At 29.6% G+C, this 22,209-nt stretch overlaps 2 protein-coding genes across 3 annotated transcripts; one reads left to right on the top strand and one right to left on the bottom strand.

Moving 5' to 3' along the window:
- The first annotated feature begins 1,761 nt into the window (after positions 1–1,761).
- On the top strand, positions 1,762–5,970 carry LOC114388704 (RNA pseudouridine synthase 6, chloroplastic-like). 2 transcript variants are annotated; one of them, XM_028349348.1, is made up of 10 exons: positions 1,763–2,120; positions 2,209–2,337; positions 2,433–2,687; positions 2,776–2,857; positions 3,266–3,381; positions 3,461–3,515; positions 3,731–3,842; positions 4,400–4,569; positions 4,976–5,330; positions 5,424–5,970. In XM_028349348.1, exons 1-9 carry the CDS (start codon positions 1,879–1,881, stop codon positions 5,249–5,251), a joined length of 1,437 nt encoding a protein of 478 aa, XP_028205149.1. In that variant the 5' UTR covers positions 1,763–1,878; the 3' UTR covers positions 5,252–5,330; positions 5,424–5,970. The 2 variants fall into 2 exon arrangements, with proteins under 2 accessions (XP_028205150.1, XP_028205149.1); XM_028349349.1 differs by lacking the exon at positions 5,424–5,970 and having other exon boundaries at positions 1,762–2,120; positions 4,400–4,555; positions 4,976–5,136.
- A 1,651-nt stretch (positions 5,971–7,621) lies between these two features.
- Positions 7,622–22,209, bottom strand: LOC114388138 (beta-glucosidase 46-like). Its single transcript, XM_028348467.1, has 17 exons — positions 21,474–22,209; positions 20,718–20,943; positions 20,344–20,566; positions 19,837–20,050; positions 19,235–19,242; positions 16,309–16,513; positions 16,076–16,142; positions 15,788–15,846; positions 11,987–12,062; positions 11,352–11,426; positions 10,981–11,068; positions 10,637–10,892; positions 9,137–9,252; positions 8,790–9,045; positions 8,595–8,697; positions 8,259–8,367; positions 7,622–8,094 (listed from the first exon to the last, which is right to left on the bottom strand). The coding sequence occupies exons 1-17, from the start codon at positions 21,972–21,974 to the stop codon at positions 7,887–7,889; spliced, it is 2,790 nt and encodes a 929-aa protein (XP_028204268.1). The 5' UTR covers positions 21,975–22,209; the 3' UTR covers positions 7,622–7,886.

Raw genomic sequence — 22,209 nt, 5'->3', positions numbered from 1 at the left:
TGAACAAAATGGCAACATGGAATTTATGGCCCAAAACAACTATAATTAGTCAACATTTTAATGTTGTACATGAACAATAGTGCATTCGAATAGGGAGCATAATTTATATGAAGCGTCAGTTATCACTTTTTGCTACTGCATTAACATGGCAAGGCTATAGCTGACAACAATGCAATGCACATTAATCAGCATTTTTCTGCTAGATTGGCAACCACAATATATTTGGCATTAAAGTTCTTGAGCTGACCTCTTTGTTTACGTTGTTTGTGGTCCATTTAGTATGATATACGCAACTTACACTTTGGATTGAAAAAACATGATTACACGCAGGAAGACCACTGTAATATATATCGTGCATGCTCTTATCACTGGTCTTATCATTTGCTATAAACCAAAGGAAAACGAAGAATGTATAGCCGAAAACTACATCCAGTCTGATATATACAGTAATTACTTTTAAGAATCTCATGACACTGTTAATTATCTGTGAGTGAGACATATTTAATTTTTTGCGTCATAAGTGTAGACTGATAATTGTATATATACACATTTATTTATTTTTAGACACTTGTGTGACAAAATAAATTACTGTCAGATAATTTTAACCATTAGTGATTATTGTATATTTTTTGTCGTGATTTAGATACAATAGGTGTTCAAATCACTCAGTCACGAATTAATTCCATTCCTAATTTGTAATTATTGTTAGACCAATTTTTTTTTTACATATGATAATAATAAAAAACACAAGAGTTATTACATTTATTCATTATTCATTTAGGACACAAAATTAATTATATTTACATACATGATTAATTGGTGATGGGTATGCTGAGTAGAATCATTTCTAGGATAATGAAGAAATATATTGAGCTGAGTTCACGTAACAATAATATTTTTGCCTACAAATCAAGTGAAGATCTTCCAAAAACTATTTATTTATTTCAATCTACTATCTTTCATCTTTATTTTTTAAATTAAATATCAATAATTTTATTTAAAAAACTTGTCGTTAATTGAAATATCCTTATATTCATTTTAAATCTAAAATAAATAGGCTCTTGTTATTTACATCCTCATTTTTACTAATTACATCCCTATATTCTCCTCTCTACCTCTCATTTACCCATTATACATTTTTTTCTTAAAGAAGTGCATCCTTTTTTGCTTTCCAAAAATGTCTTTATGGAACTACATATACGTATTTATAAAATGTATCTTCGGAACTATGATTTATAATTTTGGAGATATACTTCCGAAATAGGTATATATTTTTTAATAAAAATATCATTTAAGAATTAAGATGGTTGATTAGAAATAAAAAAAAAAGATGATAAACATTTATCTTATACTTATGTTTATTAGTCTTATTTTCATCTTATCATTAATGTTCTTTAAATCATATCTAAAATCTTATTTTCATATTATCTTTATTAGTATTTAAACACTAATTTTAAAAAATATCACTTAAGAATTAAGATGACTAATAAGAAATAAAAAAAAAGATGATAAATGTTTATCTTATATACATATTTGTTAGTTTTATTTTCATCCTATCATTAATATTCTTTAAATCCTATCTAAAATCTTATTTTTATTTTATCTTTATTATTCTTTAAATCCTAATTTTAAACTATCATCATTACATATTCATTATATAATACTATGTTTTCATCATTATTATACAATATTTTGTGTTTTTTTTCATCTGGAAATGCGTTTCAAGATACATTTATTACTAACTTCATGTGGCACCAAGATTGAGCCCTCTAATAACGGGCCGACATTTTTTCAAATCAAAACCCGCCCCAACCTGATAATTGTGAAGAAGAAGAGGAAGCTCGGAGTCGAAGACACGTCACAGGAGTGTAAGTAAGCATGACCTCGGTGGCGATGACGGTGGCGTCAATGTTGTTCTCTGGTAGCTGCCGGAGCCTCGCCATGCCCGCGGCGGCGCGCGCAGTTCGCATCTCGCGAGCAGCGCTCGTCAATAACCGTAACAAGCACCCTCCAAGTTGGTGCTGTCGGAGTTCACACAACAGTAACACTGCACTCGCCGGTGAAGCTGAATTCTTAACAACCGACGCCGGTATCTTAAACGCCACCTCTTCTTCCGATAGGTACCTTCGCGTTGATTCTCAAATAGTTACTTTCTTCCTTTCTACTACCTTCGCATGTTGCTTGATACTGAACTTGTTTCTATTTAAGTTTCCGGAAGTATGACCGGTTGCTTCCATGTCCATCGCACAAAACTCCACCGAGAATTGAACACTTAGTTGTATCAGAAGGAGGACCTGTGTTGGAACATATTTGCAAGGCTCTGGATCTTCCTCCTTTGTAAGCGTGTTTGTCTATGCCTCTGCGTATCATGTTATTGATTAATTTCTCGTTTTGTCTGCGTTGGATTAAATGCTAGGTTTCATTTTGTGAAGGTACGTTTCAGATCTGATTCAATTTGGAGCTGTGTACTACGCTCTTGTTTGTCCCCAGCCTCCTCCGAATGCCACCGAAGAGCAAATTAGGGTATTCAAAGAAGTAACGGAACCTTCGGTGTTGCGTAAAAGAGCTTCCATCAAAGGCAAAACTGTGCGAGAGGCACAGAAAACTTTCCGCGTAACTCACGTGGATCAATTTGTTGAGCCAGGGACTTATTTGCGAGTGCATGTGCACCCGAAACGCTCTCCTAGGTACAGTCAAAATGTTTGTTTGAATTTGAATTTTTAACTTTTAGGTTATGGAGGCAAGATATTTTTGACTTTTTAAAGCCCTTTTTAGGTGCTATGAGATTGATTGGAGATCAAGGATCATAACTGTGGCGGAATCCTACGTAGTTTTGGATAAACCTGCTGGTACATCAGTATGTAATCAATCCCACAGTACGAAATCAAAAATTTATTAATGCTCGTATATGTGCCCAATAGGATTGTTTCTGCAATTTTTATGCTAGATAGTGCAGAGTGCTGTAAATTTTATTGGCAATGGTCATCTGTTCTACATCTAGCGAGTGAAAATTGTTACTTAGACAAGGCTAATTGGTTATTGTTATGTATTCACTATTCAGGGTCTGCTTTAGGGTGGAGTATGTTTATTTAAGTTAGGTTCTATGCTGGCCTTGAATGGGTTATACCTTACATTACTAATATAGAGACTCAATTAAATAACTCTAGTTTCTTTTTGATGTGTCTTTAAACTTGTTGATATGTTTACACGATTAATTAATTAATTGCTTAGGGTTTCTCTGCAATTTTTTGAAAATCTTTTTTAGGTAGGTGGGACTACTGACAACATTGAAGAAAGTTGTGCAACCTTTGCAACTCGTGCCTTGGGAATGACAACCCCTTTGATGACTACCCATCAAATTGATAATTGCACTGAAGGCTGGTATTACATAGTTAAAAATAATTGTTGCTCCTTGTCATTCTGACTGTTATAGATTGTGACAGAATGTTATTACATGCAGTGTGGTATTGGCTAGGACTAAAGAGTATTGCTCCGTCTTTCATGGCAAAATCAGGGTATGTCTATGATGCCATTTCATATCTTATGCCAGAATAACCTACTACTTGAAAAGTCACACTCCTATGAGAAATGAGCTATTTGACCTTCGTCATTAGATGGTGTTCTGCTGTATGAAAGAGTGCCTTCTTCACCAAGTGAAAATAAAAATTAATTGTATCTGGTATTGCATTTTTCATGTTATTGAGGAGTACTTGTGCAATTATTTTTCCAGGAGAAAAAGGTGAAGAAGTTCTATCTTGCTCTTGCAGCTTTTCCTTTGCCAACTGGAATCATTACCCACTATATGCGTCCTATTGACATGGCTCCTAGACTTATTTCTGAAGGTAACCACATGACCTGGAGTGATTAGCTAAGAAAGATTGTTCTAGAAGTAGCTAGATAGTAATAGTTAGGTGTGCTTTCAATGTTTGAATGACTGTCTTTAGCAGCTTGCAGGAGAAGCCAAGACCAGGCCTCATGGTATTGGTGGCTCATAAGCTTAACTTTAGATTTGGCTGATAGTCAATATTCCACTTCTTGAAAGGAATAATAGGAGGCAAAGTGTTGCTCTTGAGAATAATGTATTCGTTTTACACTACTTGATGGAAATTGAGATATCATGTACTTTTCAACCATATACTTTGGTTAGGTGCATTACCAAATATGGAAATTAGTTACTTAATGTTAATGAACATATATGATCGTATGTTCTTTGACTGAGTATAATTTGAATGGTTTAGACTAGCCTAGTGTACTACAGCAGCATGATGTGTCCATGGATGAGGCATTTGTATCAAAAGTTAACTTTTGAAACAGTTGTTTGCTATGTGACTTGGGTTAAAAGTTTCCAAAAAAGGGGTTTTGTTTTGTGGATTCAACCCAGTAGGTTGATTGACTGCAGATTTTATCAAGGGATGGCATCTGTGTCAACTTGAGGTCCTGGAATGCAGAAAGGTTCCCTGGCCAGCTACTGCTATACAAGACAAGTATTGTATTGAAGACTGTGGGTGGCCTTCTCAAGATTATGCATATGAGTGCAAAATCAACCTTCTTACTGGTAAAACACATCAGGTCTGCCAGCTGTCATTTTATGTTTTCTTTCAACCACTTAAATGTTGGATTCTATTATATGAATGGTGAACCAGCTAGTGGCCATTTGGCAGTGTTTCAAAGGGTATAATTATATTGAACAAGGTTATGTTTGGATAAACTTCTCTTAAGTATTTATAGGAGAAGAGAATAAGAAATAAATTTCTCCCATAAACTAAAATTAGCTTATGAATAAGTTAATTGCAACTTAATGGAGAAACTTATTTCTTTTTTCCTTCTTATTTTCTTCTCTTACAAGGGTTTATAGAGAAACTTATCAAAACAGGGCCTAAATAAAGAAAATCTTGTTATTTCTTTTATTTGATTATCTTTTAGGAAAAAGGAAACTCTGTTTTGTACCTGAATAGTAACTTCAATTTTAATGCAGATTCGAGCTCAATTTGCTGCCTATAAGGCACCATTAATTGGTGATTCTATGTATATGCCAGCTGCAATTGCGAATATGAGTAATCCTGGACTTAATCCGTTTGGAAAATACAAGAAAGATTTCAGTAGTGAGAGTGAAAAAGAAACAGCGGTTGTAAATTGGATTGCACAACATGGAAAAGAGCCGAGTGTTGCAATTGGCCTTCAAGCATGTCAAATTTCATGGGATGATGATGAACACTTTTACGAAGCTAGTTCACCTTGGTGGAGGTGTTAAAATGCTTGAAATGATGTGTGCTTGGGTTGAGGATATGGATCACCTTTATAGCTATGTTTTCATCTTGCCTCAGTTTTAAGTGAGTATACTATCATTCAAATTGAAAACATCCTGATTCAGTTGTGCGGCTGATTTGTTTGCCTGAAAAACAAAGAAATGTTTTTGAATGCAGATGCAGATATTCAGAAGGTGGAAGAGTGGTCACGGATCACTGTATGCTGGTTTCTCCTTCTGTGGCATAGGAATGCAATATTTTCTTGCTGTAGAGGGGAGGGCAATGAAAATATTGCTGGTTTGAAAAGAGAAACCCAAATAAATGGAAAAGAAGAGGAGCTTCATATAGGGATTTAAATCGTGCATGCTGTCATATACTGGTGACTGGTGAGCCTTGTACCACCCTTTCTAGCAGAATCAAGTCTGAACAGGTAAACCAGATGTTTGGATCTTCACGGATAAAGAAGTCTTTTTGAAAAGAGAGTTTAATTCATGTATTTTACTAGGAGATTGAAAGAACTAAGAAAATGTTGTAACTTATTGGAAACATCTGATCAGGCTGTGTTATTAATGCCTTAAGCTCGCATCAACCTCAAATTGTTTGTACTGGCATTTCCCATTCTCTGTCGTGTTTTGGCAAGGGAGCCTTGTTTATGCTTGGCAATCAATTGCTTGTACTAACTTGGTAGTGGTTTTGGAATTCTTTTCAAACAGTTTTAATCTTATAGTAATATCTCAGTTGTAATGCCACGCGAGGACCAAGCAAGCAACGCATCCCTTAACATTTTATTCTTTATAATAATTTTGAATTTTAATAAAATATTTTAATTATAGTTTATCTTGAAGTTTAATTCAGATGATTGAATAATGTACATGAGTCGTTGTGAATCCTTCAATACTTAATATAAGATTTTTTTTAAAAAAAACAAAACTTGTCATTCCTTAACATTTAAATTTATCACTTTTAATTAACTTCACCTTCATTAAACTTATTCATTTTTAAAAATTTAAATAATAAAAAGCTTCAAAAACCTAAATTGAAGCCTTTTTTTTTTAACAAATCAAGCTACATCTTTAAATTTAACTTGTTAAATAAATGATTAAAGTTTATTGACATAATTATTTTCGTGTTGCAAAACTTGAGCTTATAAAAGTGTTTGATTTTCTCCACTTGGTTACACCCTTGTGCATCATTTGGAAATTGGAATGAGTGAAAGGAGAAGGAATGAAGGGACAAGGGAGGAAAAATCGTAAGATTTACTACCATTTACTTATTTGGTAGTGTTTTTTAAAAGGAAGGTATGATAAATAGTTTAAGGATGTCTATAATTCGTTAAAAATTATGGTATTAGACAAAATAAATATTTTTGTTTTTATGTTTGATTTGAAAAAAATTAGGAGATAACACAAATCAAATATATGAGGACACAACAAAATCTCTAATTTTTGTTACTTAAAAAATCATGAGACAACTTTTTGTAATCTAATGATAATGAAAATCTTTCGTATTATTTTATATATTATTCTAGAATAGAATTCTATTTCTATTAGAAAGAAAAACGAATATTAAAACAAAAACAAAGAAAAATAACTTTGTTATTTCAATTGTTATTTCAATTTCTTTAATTTTGAATTAATATAGAATAAAATAGAAAAAATATCTTCAACAACCACAAAAAGTATATTTATAGATTTGGCATCTAATTGAATTCTAGAAATATAAAATCTCCTTTATGAATTCTAAGAAACCAATTTACCATATTCCGATTTTAATTGATACTTAGTTTTTAGTCCGAAACTAATAATGTGAAATGTGAAGAACCTTCATTTTATACTATTACTATAAAAATGTACTATCAAAAAATTTTCTATCGGATTTTTGAATACATCGAGACAATCAATGAAGAAAGAAGAAAGAACTTATCTAGTCCTAGATTTCAATTGTGAAATTTCATTGCTCAAGTACAAATTATTAAAAAGACACATATATCTCTTTTCATATTTTTTTAATAACTGAAAAAAGTAGCAACTAACCAACATAATCATTTAAAAAATGAAACACCAAATTTTTTTATTCTCATCTCTTTTTTATTTATATATTTTGGTAAACTCTTTAAATTTGATATCTATTAGGATAATTAATATTAGGTATTTTAGTAAATTTTATATTATTTTATTTGTATTGTTTATTATTTGTCAAACAATACATAAGATAAAAAATTATCTTCTAACTTATGTTTTTGTCTTGACTTATTCTTCTTGTCCTATTCTTTTTATCCAGTTCAATACTATAATTTTAACAAATCAAATAAACTCTAAGTGGGATTCAATTTTTACAATCTTTTCAAAAGAGATGAAAGTTGCTATATATAAAATAACACATTTTAACATACTTTATTTTTTTATTAAAGATATTTATATCATTATACATATATTTTTTCTCTTCTCTTTCATTTTTTTCACAACCAAACTAGGAAAAAGAAATACGGTAATAACTTATATAATCAACTCACTTTCTATTCTTTTTTTTTTCTTTCTATTTTTTCCCTTTCACTTTCTTTCCTAAACTAAACATGCCATTAAAGAAAATGACTGCTTATTTTCTTCCTTGAAAGTAAACTATATATCATTCCATTGTTCGTCACTCTTGAGTATGCTGAGGTCTTGTGCCTGCACGAGGGGCATGAAGAGCAATGAAGTTTTTGTACCAAAATGCAGACATTCTTGGGGTTCTGTTGAGAGTTGCATAGTCCACATGATGAAGTCCAAACCTTATAGAGTATCCATCAGTCCACTCAAAGTTGTCAAGCAAGGACCACACAAAGTACCCTCTCACGTCTGCTCCTTTCCTGTAATTCATGTACAATTGAAGTAACAATTTCTTAACCAAAAGGGGTGATCTTGATCAAGGTATATATGGCTTTCTAATTAGTTATTTGCTAATATTTAAGACAAAAAATATGTGGAAGTTTGGTATGCATGTTTTGCAAACTAAGATGGGTATGACAACAACCTTATTGCTGTTGCCAAGGAATCCAAGTAACCACGCAAGTATTCCACTCTTTCGACATCATTGATGATTTCTTTAGTGGCATGGTTGGAATTCTCCCTCATCCCAATTCCTATATATGCAGGACAATACAATTAAAACCAATGAAGGGAGATTATAGAATAAATTATTATATGGTTTGAGAGCATCAAATTCAAATACATATGATTTTAGTCAATTTCCAGGTGACATGTAAAAGTCTTATTAACTATTTCTATTAAATTTAAAAACTCAACTAATTAAGTATCACATGGAGATTACTAACATGTAATAATAGAGTCGAGAGCTATTTTTACTCACCATTTTCGGTAATGAACATTGGTATGTTGTTGTACCTGTGCTTTAAGTAAGTCAGTATCTTCTCCATGCCTTGTGGGTGGACATACAACCAGTCAAGTGCAGTCTACATGCAATAACTCCCTATAGTTAAAATTATTTTCCAAATTGAACGTGCATGGTCCTCAATAATGAAAAGCTATATAAAGAGTTTCGTACCGGTTCTCCAATGCTGATACCATTCATTTGTGGCGATCTTAGAGTAAAACCTTCAGTCCTTGAAGACCCTCGTCCTTGTTCACACGCAGAGAAGATGCAGTCTTTGGCAAAGGCACTGGTGTAGTGGTTTACTCCAATGAAATCTAACCCGGACTTGAGTTTTTCCACGTCGTATCTTGAAAATGTTGGGAGGTCTTGTCCTAATATTTCATGCATTTCTGCTGGATACTCCCCTATGATAATTGGGTCCAAAAACCTGCATATATGTCACGGTCTTAGAAATTCTTTGAGAGGCCATCAACAACTCATCATCCAATAGCAAGAACTAATTAAAAGACTTAATTTACCAATTCATATAAAATGATTGAGCTCGCTCAGCAGCTAACTTGTCTTTCCAGGAGTTGCTGACAGGTTCAAACCATATAGCATTCATCACAACTCCAATTTTCCCTCCCTGTTTTTTCTGATATTCAAGTATAGTGCATTAATTAATATATAGTAGCACACCTTTCTCATAATATTGCAATTTTATTTTCTGTTTTTACTTTCTATTTACAAAGTTACAGCACTATTCTGAATCTGTTTGTGTTTTCAAAAATATATGTACCGGAAGAAAACCAAAAGAAAAGTTGTTTTCACTGTTTCTATATAAATAAATCTTTAAAAACATCAAATAGATTAAAAAATAATGTGACAACTTTGTAATAAAAAAAGTGGAAATAGAAAATAAAAACACAAATAAACACCTTCTAAACAATTTAAATACTTTATTTTTAAAGACAATTAATGTATTAATAACTAAACAAATTAAGTATACCATGAAACTATCTAACTATCTATTTCTCTCTCCCTCCCTCTATATTAGATATCAATTACTTTCAATTCTCTTATCCCTTGAGTGGTTTCTAAAAATAAAATATCATTCTCTTAACAACTTACATTCATCACATCAAATATAACATCTATATCTTTTTTCTTGATTTTCCTCCACCCTATAACACCAAAATGAGAGCGACCTCTATAATTTTTTCTTTTCAACGGATCAGCATAATGCACATCCTAAGAGCCCACTTGGCTGCAGTCAACTCAACCACGTAGGCTTAACCCCACAAAAAAGGTAAACCCAGCAGCATAGGTCCACTTTACCAAAAATGTGCAACCGCCAACCAACGCTGTCACAATTGATTCTTTTCCGTTTACTATCCATGGATTTTCCTTTCTTTTTTATATTTCTAGTTTTTAGTCTTGTATTTAGTATCAATGTATTTTAAATGTTTACTTTGTATAATAGGTTTATACTGTCTTCTAATAATAAATTATTGTTCGAATTACTTTAAAATAATTATTTTAAAAGTTAATTAATTTATTATATATATGATAAATGTGTAAAATTAAATAAAATTATTTTCAATAATTAAAACGTTCCGAAGGTATGAGAAAATAGTTGTTGGAAAAAATAAATTGATCGTTGGAAATCACTTTAATATACTAATTTATAATTTTCTCGATGTGTTTGTTTAAATTTTTATATAAGAAAAATATCTTTTAATTTATTCTTACATTATAAAAGTAAGACTGTTGCGCTCCTCACTATATTTTAGCTTATTTTGAAGTGTATTTCACACACTATTTTTACAATTAGCAAAACAAATTTCTTTCAATCATCTCAACTAGCCAAAAAAATGATCTGGAAGATTAATAATGATACTCTTATACAATTTTTTTTATATAATACTTAGTTTAAAATTTATATCCAAAATAATTTTGAATTAATTAATTAATTAAGTTACAATTGATCAAAGTATATCGATGTTTAATTAAGTTTGATAACAAAATTCATATCTTACCTGATATTTGGTTCGATATAGGTCAACGGCAACCGCATGGGATAAGAGAAGGTTAGAAGCTGCAATGAAAGGTTCCCTCTCTGAGTCCCCACCATAGCTGCAATTACCAAATGAACCAGAGCAACGAGAAGGTGGCCACATCCCTGTTCTATAACCACGAATAGTTGCAACGTTTGGTTCATTAAAGGTGACCCAGTATTTGACTCTGTCTCCAAAATTCTTGAAGCATATGTTTGCATAATACTTGAAATCCTCCCTAAAGATAAGAAAACTTTACATTTACCAAAATATTTGCGACCTTACTCTTAAATTATTGTATATTGTCATTGATATGGTGTACTTACTGGATTTCAGGACTTAGCCAACCTCCATATCTTTCCTCAAGTTCCAGAGGAATGTCATAATGTGACATTGTGACAAAAGGTTCTATTTCTGAAACCAAATCAGAAAAAAGAAGAAAAAAATGTAAAGTAAAATTATTCACACTAGTCAAGAGCCCGTTTGTTTAAACTAAAAAAAGATAATTATTTTTTAAAAAACATTTTTTTAAGAAACAAATATAGTTTATTACTTAAAAAATAAATTTATTTTTTTATGAAAATAAATTTAAACAAACATATTTAAAAGTGAAGAATTATTTATTTTTTTTAAAGATTTTTTTAATAAATAAGTTTAAGCAATTAAGGAGATGCAAAGCTGGGTTACACAAAATGACCTTTAGAGACAATTGTGTCAACTAGCTGGTTATAATAATCAATGCCAGCCCAGTTCACCTTGCCGAATCTACCCTCTGGATAATAAAATTTAAAACGTAAGAGTTAGACATAATAAAAGTAAATGCACTTTGTTATTTTCAAGGCTTTAATTTCACGATCAGTGTATCAGGTACTCTTTAATTTTGATCTTTTAATTCAATTGGATGAATTAAGTCCTCCACATACTATAATGTGTAATTTTGATCCTCTATTAATTATTGAATATATGATATATTTTTCTAATAAAACACTAAATGTTAATGTGTCAATTCACATAATAATTAATCTAATCTAATGTGACATAATCATATTTTTAATTTTTTTAAATCACAACAATAAAAAATAAAAAAATATAATTAAGTCATATCAATATCTGTTTTTTTATGCGACACTAATATGTGTTAATTAACAACACAATAATTGTTGTGTCATTATCATTACGAAAAAAATTCTATTAAATATTAAATAAAAGACCTATGCTAAAATCAAAATTATATAACCGTAATATTTAAAAGATGCCATTGGAATCAAGAGAGTAAAATTATAATATTGAATATCCAGTAATCAAACCAAATTTTTTAATAAGAAAACTTACTGGGCAAAATTCTGGCCCATGATAAAGAAAAGCGATAACTGTTGACTCCAATGTAATCCATAAGATCCACGTCCTCCTGTTTTTCGATTTGAATATCAATGAAATATAATTAGCTATATGACTAAAATTAAGACTAATCACACATTTAGATACCATTTGAATATCAATTTGAATTGTAAAACCAATAAGCACATATATTTCGACCAGACACGTTTCAAAACAGTTGCGGTTGAGATGTGTGTTCTTTGTCTTTGTCTATGCTGTCTTAATTATTTTTGGTGAATTATTGTCTACCCTGTGTTTATAATTATTATTACTGGTTTTGCAAATTGCAATGAATATTTTTTACGTGTTTATATACGTTTTCATTCATGATAATACGACGTTTCTTAAATTGTTATTTCGGGTCTATTTTATAAAAATTCTTTTGAATACTTTTCTATTTATTTATATAAAAACACTCTTAAGTAAGGATGTATTAATTAATTAAGTGAAAAAAATTAAAAAACTCAATAACTTTAAGAATTATTTTAAAAATATATAAATTATTGACAATTCTAATAGCATAAACTAAATTAACACACACACATATATATATATATATATATATATATATATATATATATATATATATATATATATATATATATATATAAAATTTAGACATTGATAGTTACTGAAAACGATAAAATTCTGGTTTAATTAATTTTTGGTAAGAAAATTTTAAAAAAATATAATTTTTTATCGAATATAATTTTTATCTAATAAAACTTAAAATATTCATAAACATTATGAATTTATATACTTAAACCATTAACAGAATAAGAATTTAATTTAAACATATTAACGATAGAGATATGTTACACGCATTTACTGTAATAATAAATTAATGAAAAAACTGTAGCTGTTGACTCCAAGGTCATCCATACGATCCGCATCTTCCTGTTTTTCAAGCTTAATCAGATGTTAAAAATTGAATCAAATGATTTCAAAACTGTCAAATCAATAAAAAAAATCGAAAATTGCTAAAACTAAAAATTTAAAAAATCATATATTTTTTTTTGGTTTGGTTGGATTTTAAGATGTTATTATAAAAAAAATAAATCAAATTTAATAAATCACATATTATAATTATATTATTTTTATTGTAGTAATTAGTATTAATTTTTATTAAATAATTAATTAATTTTTTTATTTTATAATTAAGATACATATTTTATTTTCATATATTAAAAAAAATATTAATAGTGTTAAATAAAGTGAGGTATAAATTATTGTTACCTTAAAAAAGATTGATAACATCATTTTATATTAATGTTAAATAGAAATAAAAATAATTGTTTTCAATTAAAACATATTAAAAAAATTCATAATTTTTTTAAAAATAATATAATATAATAATTATGTAAATTTAATCGATAAATTTTAAATTATAATAATATATTTAAAAAATAAAAACCATCCAATCGAACAAAATTAAACTATAAAAAAATTGTTTAATTTAATTCAGATAATAATTTAACACAAATCAAATTTTATGACATATTTATTTTATTTTATGTTTGATTTGAATGAATTTTTTTTATCTAAAAATTAAATCAAACTATCCAATAAACATCCTTAAATTTAATATCAATAGCTGTATTGCATCTGTATGACTAAAAGGTAAGACTAATTGAATTGAATTGTATAAATATGATAAAATTGTATTTTTTGTCTTTTTAATTTGTTTTTAATTTTGATTTTGGTCTCATTGATAAATTTTGTCCTCCTATTTTATACAATCATGCAATCTTCTTGCACTAGGAGACCAAGATTGTGTGATTGTAATTGAATTGAATTGTATAAATATGGTAAAATTGTATTTTTTGTTCTTTCAATTTGTTTTTAATTTTGATTTTGGTCTCCTTTTAAAATTATTGACAAATTTTGTCCTCCTATTTTATTAAATCATGCAATCTTGGTCTTCAGGATTAACGTCCAATTTTGCATTACGGGACCAAGATTGTGTGATTGTATAAAATAGGAGGACAAAATTTGTCAATAATTTTAAAAGGGAACCAAAATTAAAATTAAAGACAAATTAAAGGACCAAATTTATAATTTTACCTATATATTATAATCACATTTATTTCATATAATAGAAGTAATGTAAAAAATATTTTTAATGTATTTTATACAATAATTTAGTTTTAAAATATAAATTCTGTGACAGCACAGAAGACAATCATTGCAATCAGAGACAATGTTTCAAGATAGGTGCGAGTGGGGTACTGTTTTATTGGTCTTCATTAAGCTTTAGACGGTTTTCTTTCTGTCTTTTATAATCATTGGTTTTACACCTACTTCTTTCTAAAGTTTTTTTTTTCTTAACCCAACAATTTAAAAGAAATTGTGATTAATTTAAAGTTTAAAAAAAGTGAGTAAAATCTCACAAAAAAATTATTTTTGTCTTGAACTCAAATAATAAAAAAATATTAAACAACATTTTTTTGGTGTATAACATGATGAGTTTTCCTTAAAAAAAAACATTATGAGTTTACAAAGCTGAAATTGTTAATAGAATAAGAATTTGTTATATTTTACAAATTCTTCGACCCTGCCAAGCTATTCCCCAAGAACCCAAACTATTATTCTCACAAATGTACATATTCAAGGACATTAACAATGAAAACCGCTGAGGTTTAAGGGACTTGCAATTATTTTCAACCAGCTACATTGTTTAGCAAGAAAAATATAGACACAAAATATCATATGCATTTGTCTCTTTAATTTATTGGATAGTGCAACTGTTCAGAGTCTTAAGGAAATTTGGAGAAGCCTAATATGTAGGGCCCGAAGCTACTAAAAAAGCCATCTCCTATGTGTGTATGCGTTGTTATTGTTACAAGATAGGAAATATGATTAGAATTTGATATTTATCTTGTAATATATAAAAGACATGAATCTAAAGGCTAAACTAATCTTCTATACTTATCTAATGCAATTATTAGAGTAGAGTTAAGTATATACACATATATATAGCTAGATCACCCTAACTTTAGTAGCTTGTTTAGGTATGGTTCAAATTGAAATAAATTTAACATGCCAACATTGTCAAGTCAACCCGATATACAATAAAAAAGAAGGGGACTTTATTTTCTTAGTCTGTATCTGTCGTACATAACACAAAATTCAACTATGAACCTAGAATAAAAAAGTAAAATCAACTAAAAAATCGAATTTTAATAATTAATTATAAATTTCATAATATTTTCTCCCTTACAAAAAATATTAAATTTCCTAATATAATAAATCTATTAATAAAGTACACAAATAAAAAAGAAATAGAAGTTTGTCGGTTGACACGTAATCGCATGTCAACTTTGTTAATTAATCCGTATGTCATGTGAACTTGGTTGAAAAAAATTCACATTTAAGTAGATTGTGTATTTTAAGGCTTGCGGCTTGAGAAAAATTATGCAAGCAAATATCTGATTGTAAATTCATTAAAATTATATATTATCACAATTACGATGTATGAGTTGTGTGAAAAAAGGTGGGTTGAACTAACTATGCATCTATTTATTTAAATTTAAAATAAAAATTAATTTTACGAAGTTTGTATTACAAAATTATGTTTTAAAATTGTGAAAATATTTTAAAACTATATAATTATTATAAGTTTTTAAACACGTCCTTCCAAATGTGATTGAAAAGTACTATTTTTCTTTAATAAAGCGCTATCTTGATTTCCCTATCGAATCTTTTCCTACAGAAACAAGATGGGCTTGTTTAATTTGGCAGAAATAGAATTCATACCTGATAACGATGGTAATGATCAACAGCTACATCACCGTTAGTTCCATCCATTATAGTGCCTGAAATGTAAACGCACATGGTGAACCATAGCAACGAACTTTTTCTGAGGAAATAACAATCAGTATATTCATATATCAACTTCCTTTCTTTCTTTTTCTATCACGTTGCTTATTACCTTCATCAAATTTTTTTCTTCTATTTTTCTCCTCCCTACTCCTATTCACCACCATTTTTCTTAAGAAAATTATGGAGCACTATAAAGTAACATAGATGAATAAGAATCTGCACCTGGCTTATGAGTGAAAACATCCCAGTTATTTAGTCCCTTACCATCAGTCAAGTAAGCTCCTTCAAACTGCAAAACCATTCATGATTTGGCAAAGTAAGTACTTAATAACGAATATATGACTAGAAAAGAAGAAGAAGAAGAGAGAGAGAGAGAGAGAAATATAATCTTAATTTGATATTTAGTCATTGAAAATATAGTCTCGTATTATAGAGAAAAAGGTGCAAATAAGAACCTGATATGAAGAAGATGCAGTTCCAAAAAGAAAGTTGCTAGGAAATGGAGATGAACTTGAATTCTTTTTCACGGATAGAAAATCATCATCACACGATGCCAAGAAAATTGAGATGCAAAAGCTTAGTGCAAAGAGTGCATGATGTGCTAGGAGTGGAAGCTCCATGTTTTGTTTTGTGTGTGTTTGAGGGAGTCTTGGTAAAGTACTAGTTATATGTAAAAAAATTCATTATAGAAACAAAAATCAATACATTTGATAAGAAATAAATTTATATTTCATAATAATATAAATTTAATTTTAATTGATAATGTAAAAATCTTGTTAGTAAATTAATAATTTGTAAATACTTCTGAAAAACCTTTTAAATTTTGTGGTCTTTCTGAAACTCATCCTGGCCAGCTTTTTGAAATTCGATTCAACTATTTTTTTTTCATAAAAAAAACCATTATTAACAAATAGAAGATGTCCATGCATAGCCATAAAGTGAAATTGACACTTGATACTGACGAGAATCACTGGCCTTTTTAGTTAGGTGCTTTGATTTTATATCAATTAGGAGATGTGTAGACATTCTACTTTTTTTTTTTTTTCCGTAAATACTTTTTTTTTCTCTTATTTTTTTTAATCTATACTACTTTATAATTTAATTTCCAATATATATTATTTGTGATTTTCTCTCTCCTTTTTGTTTTTCTTTAATTTAAAATATTATAAAATATAAATATTATATTATATAATTTTTTAATTGGTTTAAAATTATTTATTTATTAAACTAAATTTTATAATTTTGTTTTTTAATTTTTTAAATAAAATGATATTATTAAATATAATTATTTTTATTTTTTTATTTAATTTACTTAACATATTTTTTAGGTGAATATTTTTATTTAAAATTTGAATTTTTTAATATAATTATTTTTAATATAATTATATTACTAAATATAATTAATTTATTTATGTCATTAGATTTAATTAAAAATGAGAAGACTTTTTATTTAACAACTTACTTATGAAAGAACATTATATATTTATCAATAAAATACAATTACACTTGACTAAGAAGAAAAAATTTAAGATGAAAATATGTTAGGACAATTGTTTGTTATGACCATGTTGTCGGCAAGTTTCACCTTTTGTTCTACTTCACTGTTCATTTTATTCTTCGTCCATGTAAGTAGAAATGCAGGTTAAATTAAATAATAAATAAGTAATTTTAAAATAAATTAAAAAAATTATATAATATAATATTTATATTTTATAATATTTTAAATTAAAAAAATAAAAAGGAGAGAGAAAGTCTCAAATAGTGTATATTAGGAATTAAATTATAAAGTAGTGTAAATTGAGAAAAAATAAGAAAGAGAAGATGTATTTACGAAAAAAACCGACATTCTACCCTTAAATTATTACTTAGTTTCCTTAAAAAAATTATTAATTAGTGGGTTGCTAGTGTTTTATTTTCTCAATAATTTTTAATATTTTTTTGTTTGAAACCAATTAATGAAAATATATGGAGGGATAAATTGATGAAAACCAATATATGAAGGAAAGAAAAAGGTAACTATTTTAATATTTCCATGGTTTACACTATTCCTTCCATTTATATATGTTTTTTTATTAGGGATATTTTATATTTATGTCATTATATATATATATATATATATATATATATATATATATATATATATATATATATATATATGTAAAACTAAAACTAAGATATATTTTATCGTATCTTTTAAATAAAAATAGTATAATATTTCAAAGAGCATAAGACACTGAAACTTAACTTAGGATTGAAATACACTGTCTATTAAAACTTAAAACAACCCTTCAAAATTAGTTTTTGGCCAAGACCAGTGGAACAAGAAAGTTATGATTTTCCGTCAGAAAATATAAAAGACAAGTTATATGAAAACCTCTAATCAAGGACTAATTTTTTAAAAAAGTTTTTTTTTAACTAACGAGAAGACCAATAACATGACAATTTTATTGGTTAAAAACTAACAACATCAAAATCAAAATCCCGTAAAATTTAAAGGTACCGTAGAAACTCTCATTTTATTTTTTCACTTAATGGAAACTAATTTCCATAATATGAAAAAGCTACCTTTCATAAACTGGTTTCGGCAATGTAATTTATATTTTATATAAAAACTAGTTTATTGTAAAAAAAAAAAAAACTAAGCTATGTAAACTAATTTCTGTGAAGGTATTTTTGAAAAAAAATTACAAGTCAGAAAATAGACAATGCAAAAAATAAAGGTGAGTTTGTTTAAACTTTTTCTTTTAAAATAAGTACTTTTTATATAAGTGTTTATTAAGAAACACATAGGATTTTCTTCTTAAAATAAGTAAAAAATATTTTTTAAGTAAAAATAATTTAGACAAATACACTAAAAAAAAAATCTATTTATTTTATTAAAAGAAACGTTTATTTTAATAAATAAATTTAAATAAACTCATCCTAAAAAAGATTGTGAATAGCATCACCTTTAACGAATAGTCAGTTAGTCACGATATTGGTCTAATTGAACATTGACCAAAGTCACCAAACAATGTTGGACTGTCTAATAATCAATATTGAGCTTTCAAGTTAGTCTGCACAATAATAAGTAACAAACCAATAAAATAATAAGTACTGATTTACATGACTTTACAACGATTTTTTTTTTCGAGAATTGATATACCTACATCCTAAAGATCAAGTACGGCTTAGTGCATTCCATTCTTCTAAAGCTAATTTACACAGATCGAAACGTGATTAGAAATGCTCCTGCTATGGCCCAAAAGAAATAAACTTAAATTCCTATTGACAACAAAACTAGCTAATTAATGCCGTAGTCCTCATTAGTGACACTTTGAGCTCCAGCCATGAGTCATTGTTCGCGTGTGTTACTTAACAGCTTCAAAATTATCACCTTACTGTTTAGCCTGTTCACACAATCAATGGAAATTTGTCAGTTGTGTTCTATCTATATATATGATTATGTGTCATGTATTCATGTATCACTAATTGAGTAGTGTTTTAATAATAGAAAACCGTAGAAAAAAAACTAAACATTTATAATACGGCCACTCACACTTTGCAAACCATTAGTTGTGATTTCTGTTGTTCATGGATACAATTTAAAATTTTCTTTGGAATATTCAAGAGAGAAAAACACAATATTACAACTTGTGAGTTTTCTTTGGGTCTGTAAAAATGTAACAATGCCTAATTTATGTGAAGAGGTACATTCAACAAATTGAACTATATTAGGGGCTGTTGCACGCCTTAGTATGACTTATTTGACTTTGTTTGCACTGATTAAATGCTTCAAAATCCAGCACTTTTTAAAGAATAGTGTATATGGAGGTTCTATAATCCTTTCTCTTAATGTACTTGATATAAATATAGATATAGATAGAAAAAGCAAACAAAAAACAATAATTTCTGTGCACAAAGCTTGTTGTCCCTTAGGATTCTCACTTAGGAATCTCGGAGTACAAAAAACAAACTCAATTTAGAAGGAGACGACAATGCACCTGTGAATAGAGGAAGGTGCCAAGAATTGCAATGGCAGCACCAAGAGCATTGATGGGCTGAACAGGCGTGTGAAAGATAAGGATGGAAGAGACAATGACCGAAATCCTCTTCATTGTGTTTCCAATGCTGAATGTTAAGGGAGAAATCTGATCAAGAGACATGTATGAGACTTGATTGTACAAGTGGTAGAAGACACTCTGGGCAGCTACCCACCTGTAAACATCAAAATCCATTAGTTAACAACATTTTATAAAGGGAGACATAAGGTTGGGTGGGTGGTTAAGGAAGAAGGAAAAGAAAAAAAGACTGAATTTACTCCTCCCTGTTAATGAAAATTAACAAAACTAACATCTCACATCTGCCAATAAAAAAAATTCATAAAGAGGATACACGAAGTTAATTTGGCCAGCAACATGAAATAAAAAGTACAAAAATAAGAAATCATGTTGAACTAATTCAAAAACTAACAGCAAAAAATTACAAATACAAATACAAATTGTGCTTACCATACAAAATTGGGACCAATCTGAGACACAGCTGTTTGCCAGCCTGCAATCCAAACCTTGGGGCCCTCAACAGCAATGGCAAAAGGTGTGAGAATTAGTAGTGACATTATGGAAAGACAAGCATAGTAGTTCATTCCACTAACAGACATTCCCTTCATCCCTTTCTTTGAGAATATATTGCGGAAGACGAATGCCAAATTTGATATCATAGCCCCCATAAAGCCTGAAACATCAAGTGTTCTCTCTATTTAGAATATTGAACCACCAAAAATATATATACACAAATGATAAATTCTACATCGTATTAAAAATGTCTACAGTATGAGAAATCTCATCTAAACCTTGTTTTTTTTTTTTTCAGCAAATAGTCTTACCAATCATATTGAAATTGAGCTCAGTCACTGCAGCTAATGCACAACCACCAATAATTGGCAGCAGTGACAGATATACCGGCATTGGGAATGCTTCTCCGAGCAAGAACCTTGACACAAGAACACTGAAAGCTGGCTCTCCACTCTTGATGATGTGAGTGAATGAAACAGCAACCTTGGACATGCTCACAGTTGCAGCAACATGCCCAATTGTGTGTGCCACCGCAACCTGCACAATAAAATTTGAAATTTCTCAAGTGAGTACTACTCAATCAACCTTTCCTTACTTCAAACTCACTCACACCATTTGACCACCATAAATGCATTGCTTTATTGAATTCTCTCAAGTAATTTTCCTATCTCTATTTTCATATAAACCTTTCCAAAATTTATGTATGACGATCAAGGCTTCGAAAAACGGTCTGCAACTACAACATCATGAAGAAATTATTGTATGATTCAAGTCCACCACTTATCTATAGTTCTAACCGATCACCATGTGATACATAGTTGAGTTTTTCAATTTACAAGAAAGAGTTAATAAAACTCGGTTAAGTATCACATGGAGATTTGCGGATCACATTGCGACCAAATCTGCTGCCACATCAGCTGTATTTGTCTTGTTTGCAACTTTTCATAATATCAAGAATTGCAACGAAACTACAATTACAATGATGGCAATTTAAAACCCTGATTCATTCATGACATTAATTAGGAAAACGACAAAAATACAAAAAAAAGAAGAAAGGAATTTCTTACAGGAAACAAGGCCTTCCAGAAGTCCAAGTTAACTTTTGGGACCTCAGCAACCCTGGTGGCCCAGGAGACTAACATCATGAGGGAGCCAGCAGCAAGGGACAAAGTGGAGGTGAGCCATGGGTAAGGAAAAGCATTCAAAACCTTCTTGTTGTAAATGTTGAACACCACATTCAAAGCCCACCATGTAGCAAAATACAGCCCAATCTTGAACCTCTGCGCCGCCTCTTCGCCCGGCAGCTCAATGTTAATCTCCAGAGGCCGTGACCTATCGGCTTCATAGGCCTGGCACTCAGTCTCCCTCCTTCTCTTCACCAATGCCAAGTTCTCAGTGGATGAAAGGTAGAGCGGTTTCTGTGAACACAACTGAGAGAGACCCGTGTTTTGTTCAACGTTGTTAATGGTTGGTAACGTGACAAGTTGTGGCCTTGCAATGGGAATCTTTCTGTTTGAGAAAGCGGAACATGTGAGAGATGAGGCTGTGCACTTCATTGAAGAGATCATGGTGGCTTCTTGGCTTATTATTTGAACGTGTAACAAAATGGAGCTGAATTTGTGGGAGAAAAGAAAGATGGGTGCTATAAATTGAGGTGTGTTTGTGTTGTCTACTTAGAGAATATCAGACTTCACAATGTAGAAGAGATTAACGATTGTTTTGAGGAAGAGAGTGGAGGGTTGGTGGGAAAATGGTAGAGTTGGAAACGGTTTTTCCTAGGTGAGGAAGAGATGCTAGACTTGG

Source organism: Glycine soja, chromosome 15 (assembly GCF_004193775.1).
Source record: "Glycine soja cultivar W05 chromosome 15, ASM419377v2, whole genome shotgun sequence".
NCBI classification, from domain to species: domain Eukaryota; kingdom Viridiplantae; phylum Streptophyta; class Magnoliopsida; order Fabales; family Fabaceae; genus Glycine; species Glycine soja.
Note: the sequence above shows the minus strand (reverse complement) of the source record. Positions and strands in the feature narration are given on the sequence as shown.